The sequence below is a fragment of the Condylura cristata genome, unplaced genomic scaffold (assembly GCF_000260355.1).
Source record: "Condylura cristata isolate star-nosed mole 26May11 unplaced genomic scaffold, ConCri1.0 scaffold00015, whole genome shotgun sequence".
In the NCBI taxonomy this organism is placed as follows: domain Eukaryota; kingdom Metazoa; phylum Chordata; class Mammalia; order Eulipotyphla; family Talpidae; genus Condylura; species Condylura cristata.
In genome coordinates, this window is record NW_004567116.1 from 2,524,557 (window position 1) to 2,531,679 (window position 7,123).

General features: G+C 66.5%; 1 protein-coding gene across 7 annotated transcripts in view; it reads left to right on the top strand.

The window, feature by feature from the left end:
* Window positions 1-7,123, top strand: part of NRXN2 (neurexin 2) — an 85,687-nt gene that overhangs the window by 6,047 nt on the left and 72,517 nt on the right. For all 7 annotated transcript variants that reach the window (XM_004682661.2, XM_012725222.1, XM_012725224.1 and 4 more), the window contains exon 2: window positions 5,886-5,903. In XM_004682661.2, coding sequence (XP_004682718.1) covers window positions 5,886-5,903 — 18 coding nt within the window. The remainder of the gene's footprint in view (window positions 1-5,885; window positions 5,904-7,123) is intronic.

A 7,123-nucleotide genomic window follows, 5' to 3' on the forward strand; every position in this document is an offset into this window, starting at 1 on the left:
TGCGCACTGGCTCTGGTACTCGGGGCCTGACTCGCAGGCCGCGACTCCCCCTGTAAGTGGGACTGAGCGCCCCTGTTCCCGCACGTGTTTTGGGGAGAGAGCAGGTCCAGTGCTTACCACATGGGAAATGGTCGTTACCTTACGCGCAAGTGCTCTTGGGGTTTTGAGCAAGGGGAGTTTATGAATTGGGGCGATGGGGAGCAAGGGGCCTGCTGGTTAAGACTGACCTCGAAGACTGGTTTGTAAACTTGGGCTGGGGACATCAGCCAGACAAAGCAAGCAGTCAGAGCAGAGGTGTGGTTGGGGTGGGGGCTCTGTGTTCACACAGGACCCCGGGACCGAGGGGAAAGTGGTGGGTTCTGAAGCCGGAGCAGCCAGGCAGGCCAGGGCTTGGCGTTTGACTGACTCTGCGGTGAGAGCCTGGTCTCGGGGGCCGCGGGGGACCCTCGGCCGGGACATGGGTGCGAGGAGGTGTGTTCGGAAGCTGGGGTGCAGACTGCTGTGAGTCTCAGGGCAGTTCGGGAAGCCAGTTGGCTCCGGTGAGCGGGGCGGAGGTAGTGGGGGGAGTGCCTGCACCCCAGACCCGGCCGGCTGCTGCCTCGGCAGCTCAGGGAGGAAGAGGTTTCAGGCTGGAAGGATGGAGAGGTGGCGGGAGCACTGGCTTGGCCGCTCTTGAGGTCGTGAGGTCCATTGCCCCTGGCTGTGTGTTCCCAGGCGCTGGGAGGTGAAGCCAGACTTTGAGGCGACCCTGGAGCGGGCGGAGAGGGAGTATCTGAAGTGCTGGGATTGGGTGCAGTGGCCGAGGAGCAGGTGAGCAGACTGGGGCCAGCGCAGTGGGCGGGCAGGACAGAGAAGTGTGGCGGCAGACACAGAGAAGGAGCAGTTAGAACAAAAGGAGTCTGCACTGCACGGCAGGGGGAGCGAGTGGCTCGGCTCGCAGCCAGGGGTGCTGGCCAGCGGCTGCCTTGCCCCTGCAGTCCTCACGCCCCGCCCGAGAGACAGCTGATGTCCGAGCCCTGAGCTGACCCCAGGGCCCCATGCGCCCCATCTCTCTCCACGCTGCCTCAAAGAGGAAAGCAGTCAGCTGTGTCTACCAGCTACCTGTGTCTGTCAATTACCTGCAAACACCAGGTACTGCAGGTTTAGCGGGGGAACGCAGGGCCCTTTCGCCAGAACCAGAACCACCGCTTTCCTGAGCTCAGCGTCTCCCTAAAGCCAGGATGGGCTGGTGCGCCCCTCACCTGCCGCTCAGCTGCCCCAGCGCTGAGACGGGGCTGTGGAACCCCGCCAGCAGCACCTCGTCTCGGGGCGCGGGGAGGAGCTCACCCTGGAGAGTGGGAGCTTTGTCCATGGAGACACATAGGTCGCCAACCCTGGAAATACTTGAGGTGGAAATTTTTCTCAAGTATGTTGCGTTACCTCCGTCTCTGCCTCCCTGAGCCTAGTATTTGGGAAGTGACTTAACCTTCCCCGATGACTCAGGGTGTCGTGATCCCCCGGGGTCCTGCCTGGGACTGTCGCTCAGCGCTTGCCTCAGAGCTGGGGCCCGCCTGAAACGGTGCCCGGTGTGGTGCTTGGGTGTTCGACCGGCTTTTCTTAGTTTTTCCACCCCCGCCCCAGGAGAGCTGTCAGGTAGCGACGCATCCATCTGCCGCCTTCCCTCCGTCTGCGTTCCCGGACTTGGACCCCGGCCTCCCCGCTAGCTGGCTGGAGGCTCCCTATGAGCAACCAGCAGCTTCGAGCGCGTAACTGTCAGAAGCTGGTTTCAGCTGCTCAGCGCTTGTCCTCTCGCGCTGGTCTTCATCCGCGGTGGCGGCCTCCTGGGCAGGTGGGCACAGCCACACCGTGTTGCCTCCGCCGGGCGGGTGGAGACCTGTGTGCGACAGCTGAGGAGCCGAGGGGCCCAGGAGCCCCTCATCCCGCACGTGGGGGGCCTCGCTGCTTCGGGGGTTGGACGCGGCTCCCGGCAGAGCAGTGCGGGTCACTCAAGAGAGCACCCCGAGGCCAGGTCAGCCCCCAGGGAAGCCTCACCCGGCAGAGCGGCGCCCGGCTGTGGGCTGAGGCTCTGCTACCGGCTGGCGTGGCACCTGGCGTGGCACCTGGCGTGGCACCTGGCGTGGCACCTGGCGTGGCACCTGGCGTGGTCTTCAGTGCCGCTCCGGAAAATGGCGTCTACTGTCGCGGTAAGGATACATGGCAATCCCTGGCAACGGGCAGGCACTCTTCTAGCTGCTCACCCTAGTGATCGGGGGAGGCGTCAGGGAGCAAGTGGGGATCCCGAAGGACGGCTGGGTGAGACTGTGCAGACCGGGGGGAGGGCCAGGACTTCCCCTCCCGGAAAACAGCCTGCGTGAGGCATCTGGGGGTGAGCTGAGTGCATGAGGGGCTGCTGGGGGGACCGACACGGTTGTGCTTTGTGGGGATCAACTCAGAGCCCTAAAGTCAGCTTCTAGAATTCTTGACTTTGGTACCGGGGTACCGGAATGGAGCTTTTTTTTTTTTTTTAAAGATTTATTGATTTGTGCATACAGAACTGGGGGACAGGCCAGAGGTGCAGGGTGGCGAGAGGCTTCACCAGAGACAGAGTGGGGAGCAGGACAGGCAGATCATCGAAGTACACTGCTGCGGGGAGCAGCGGGCGGGTCGGGAGAGGGCCGCTGCGCCCTGTGGGCACCTCCGGGGCAGGCGGGAAGCGAACCCATGGGGAAGTGGCTTAAGCTGCTTAGTGCTGTGCTTCAACCTGCTGCGCCGCCAGGAAGGGCCCTGGAGCTCCCCGTTTTAGAACCAGACAAGTGCGGGTGCAGGCTGCGGCAGCCCCTCACCAGCTGTGTGCCTTCACCCCGCTCTTCCGCTTTCGGAGCCTTGGCTTCCCCTTCTCTACCAGGGAGGACAGTAGTGGCCACCAACGAGGCGGTGGCCATGCGGTCATAGAACAATGGGCGAAGTCCGCCAGTATGAGACAGGCGTCATCTGTCATTCATTCAACAAATGTCGGCTGCCTTTCTCGGAGCAGGAACTGTGCAAACCCAGAAGAAACGCGAGTGTCCTGGCTCTGGGGCGTCTCACAGTCCAGCCAGGAAGCAGGGTTGGAAGTGGAGAGCCGGCGGTGGATCCACGCAGCGGTCACGCCGTGGGCCCGGGCACCAGGGCGGCGCGGCCGCTCGGTCTGGGAGGTCGGTTCAGGACACAGAGAGGGACCTGGACCTGGCTTTTGGGAAGAGCCGACCCTCTCCGGTGGCCGGGGGGAGAGGGCGGGGATGTAGGAGGCGCTGCAGGCTGGGCGGACATCGGTGAGGGACGTGGCCCGCAGGGAACCTGGAGGGAGCGGGGGAGGGTAGCTGGGGCTGGACTGCCAGGAAAGGAGGGCGCAAGGGGCACAGCCAGCTGGGCGGGCGCTCCCGAGATCACGCTGGCCCTGGCGACGGGCCTGGGGGCCTCGAGCAGGGTGGTTATGGGGGCCACGCTGGCGGCGGGCGGACGAAGAATTGCAGGGTGGAGGCCTCTGCGGGGCGACGCTCCTCCTTCTCCTGTGGCTCTGGGGACGGGCGGCCTGGGGCTGTGCTGGTGGTGATGGAGGGACTCAAGGGTTTCCAGAAGTTTCCTTTTTAGGGTCTGAGAAGGTGATATTGATCGTACTTGGTGACGGGTCTGGACAGAGTACAGGGCTGGTTTCTGGTTCCCAGCCTGGCTGGAGAAAGCAGGCAGGAGAGGGCAGTGAGGTCCACCTTGGGCGTGTCCGGGGCAGCAGCCCCCGAGGACTCAGATACCGTCTCAGAAGCCAGGTGGGCGCTGGGCCGAGGGGCACAGAGGAGAGGCGCGCCGTGGGCCGCCGGGGAGCTGAGTGCGTGTGTGAGGGGGTACCCGACCCTGGGCTGAGTCGGCCTGGGGTGGGCAGGGAGACCGCTGGCGGTGAGGGTGAGCACCAAGGCCCAGTCTGGTGTCCCCAGAAAGTTTCCTTTTCTGTGCGCAGGACACAGGTAACGCCTCCAGCGGGTGGGGGGCTTTGAGGCCCCCCCCGGCACAGGGCAGGCTGGTGAGCTCTCCTGAGCCTGGCGGGGTGTGCGCAGGGGTGGGGGTGCGCAAGCAGCACACGTGGGAGCAGAGCCTTTGCCAGCTGCGGGAAACAGCGCCGACGTGGGGGTGGCGCAGGGGCTCGGCCTGGCGGTGGAGCTGGGGTGTTGGAAGCCGCCTGAGCAGTTGCTGGGTGACAGGTGAGGGCGGGAGGGCTCGGGACTGGCTCCCGGGGAAGAGGCCAGGGCTGCAAACACAGGGCTGGGGGTCCCTGAGCCCCAAGATAGACCCCTGCGGCGCGGGGGTGTGTGGAGCCTGCAGGGACACAGATGAACTGGCCATACCAGAGCAGCAGAGGGGAGACCCTCCTCGGCTTGGCTGTAACCCCTGGGGCGCAGCCCCCCGGGGGGCCGCCGGCGGGCACGTGTTGAAATGGCCGCCTGTCTGCTTAGCTAGAAGTCACCAGGCCGCCTTGCTTGTACGGTGCTGGGGAGTGGCGGTGTCCCCGGGCCGGAGAGCCCCACACGAGACCCCAACCCTTTTCGGGGGCCCCCGCCTGCCCTCCACGCACTGTGCCTACTTACTTAAGACACTCATGTGCAGACAGCTTTTGGGGGTGCGGCTGGCGGCGGAAGCGGCTGTGTTGTAGCGACACGCGAAGCTGTGTCAAGGCCTGTGTGTGCGCTTAGGTTTAGAAACTAGGAGGGATCGATAGATCGACTGACAGATAGGTGAGCAGCGTGTCGGAGCCGAGCTTGCTCCTGGCAGCGCGCCCCGCCGCGAGGGGGTGCGGGGAGCGGCGGCGAGCGCCCCATGTTACCTAGCCGAGCGCTGCGGTTATCGATTTCCAGCCAGCCGCGGACGCGTCCGGGGTGGCGGGGTGATGGGGTGGTGGGGTGGGGTCAGTGGCCGCGGGCTTCTGGAGGAGGCGAGCTCCCTGGCCCCAGTAGGGAAGAGGAGATGCGGCAGGACTGGGGCCGCGTGCGGCGTCGGGGCGCCTGGAGCTGGGGGTTCTGGGGGTCCCGCTATTTCACTGCCTGCCCGGGCTTCCTCTAGAGCCCCGCAGATGGCCCCGGCCCCACCTGGCCTTCTTGGGGGCTGGCACCGGCTGAGGGTTGAGGGGAGCACCCGTTCCCTCTCTCCCTTCCCTGTTCTCTGTGACCCTGGCGATGGCAGGGCAGGCCTGGCAGGGGCCATTGCAGGGCTGAGCTGAGCGCCCCTCCTGGGGCGCGGCCGAGGGGGGCGCGGCCGAGGGGGGCGCGGCCTGGGCGCACCCAGCAGTCAAGGAGCCTTTATCCTGGACTCAGACCCGGAGTCGAGGGGCCGCCAACCCGCTCTCCGCTGCTGCTCTTTGCAGGAGCGAGGCTGGTGGCTCGGGTGGGGGGCACACAGCCTTTTGGGGGATGGGGACACGCTGGGCCCCTGCGTGCAGGATCTTCAGGTGTCAGTTGGGTGCCCGGGGCACAGCTCCTGGGCGCTTGGTTGGGCGCCTATGTGTGTCAGTGTGACATGGCGCCGGGGTGACCCCGTTTCCCATCTGTCTCTGAGTCGGGGGAGGGGCAGGGAGGAGCTGGGAGCCGGGCGGGAGCCCGCCTGGGCGCTGGGCGCTGCTGCCTCCTGGCGCTGCTGCCATGTCCCCACCTGACCTTCCCTGCCTGGGCCTCTGACTCCTCGATGGGACGTGAGGTGGGGGTCCTCTTGGCTGGTGTGACCCAGATGAGAGGGGCCCCGTCTCTGCCCAGCAGAGTCTTCCAGGTTGGGTGCCTGCTGCCCCCCTCTGGGTGGGCCGGTCACCCCCTTGGCGTCCCGGCTAACGACCCCCCTTTTCTCTCTCTCCTCCTGCCTCGCCCCTTCCTGACCCTGGCGGCCTGCAGAGGACCACCCCATGGAAGGTGAGTCCCCCGCCTGGTCACTGGGGTGGCGAGCTGTCGCCATGGGGCTCTGCGAGGGTGTGTGGCTGGCCAGGGGCTCCCTCCGGCCCCCCGGGTGGGTGTCTGGTGTCCTCTTGGCCGCCTCGCCCACCTCTAGCTGGGCCCCTCTTGAGTGCTTTGCGGGAGGACGGCCAGGCCCTGCCGGGAGCAGCCTGCCTTTCTCCTCCTTGGAGCAGACGTGGCGGGAGGGCGGGCTGAGCTGCCCAGGCGCCCGGGTGGTGTGAGCTCACCCCGTTTTGCCCGGCCTGGCTGGGCAGCTTAGGCCAGGCTGCGGCTGGGCCTGGGGGAGGCCGGGGCTCCCGTCGGCAGCGCAGGCGGGGCCTGGGGTCAGGGGTGCAGGGGCGGTGGCCTGGGGCAGGCTGGGGCCCACCGGGCTGCCGGCTGGGGTGGTCCGTCTCCTTCAGCCCTGGGGCAGGCGGGCGCCGGCCTCTCGGGGCTCCTCTGTGGGTCTGCTTGTTGCTCTGGGTCTTCTCTGCCTCTCTCCAGGACTCTGCCCCCCACCTCTCTGTCCCTCCCTTTCTAGGGCTCTCTGGGCTCTCCTCTCGCTTTGCTTCTCCCTGTGCACAGGCTCAGAGAGGCGGGCTGGCGTGGCCGGTCCAGGCCGGGAGTCCGGGCGGGCAGTGGGCTCACACAGCCACCTCGGGGAAGGCTGGGGGTGGGCGGGAGGGGGTGTCTGTGTCACACCCGCCCTCTTGCAGAGAAGGGGGATGTCGGGGTGGGCAGTGCCCTCCGGGGGGCTGGGATGCAGGAGTTCTGGGCAAGGGAGCAGGAGGGCTGTGCCCCGAGTGTGGGCAGCGCCCTGTTTTCCTCGGGGTGCCCACGGTTTGGCTTCCGACTCACCGGCTCCTCCCTTTGGCCCCCGACCCGCAGGCGGGGTGGCGCGTGTGAGCGCGCGGTGTCTGTCCACACGCGGGTGCTGTGTCCACGTGTCCGTGTGGCCCTCTGTGGGTCCCCGGGGCCTGGCCCGTAGGCCGGGGCCCCGCAGGCGTCTGCATCTGTGTCTGCATCTCCGTGTGCCGTGTTTACCTCTGTGTGAGACAGAGGGACCGTCTGCGCGTCTGGGTGGACTCAGCCTTCTGAGGCCTGGAGATAAGATTTAGTGCTGATGTGACTTTTACTTGCTCTTGATGTCATGTCTCCTCCGGAACAAAGGCCCAGGTGGGGGAGGAAGAGAGAGAGGA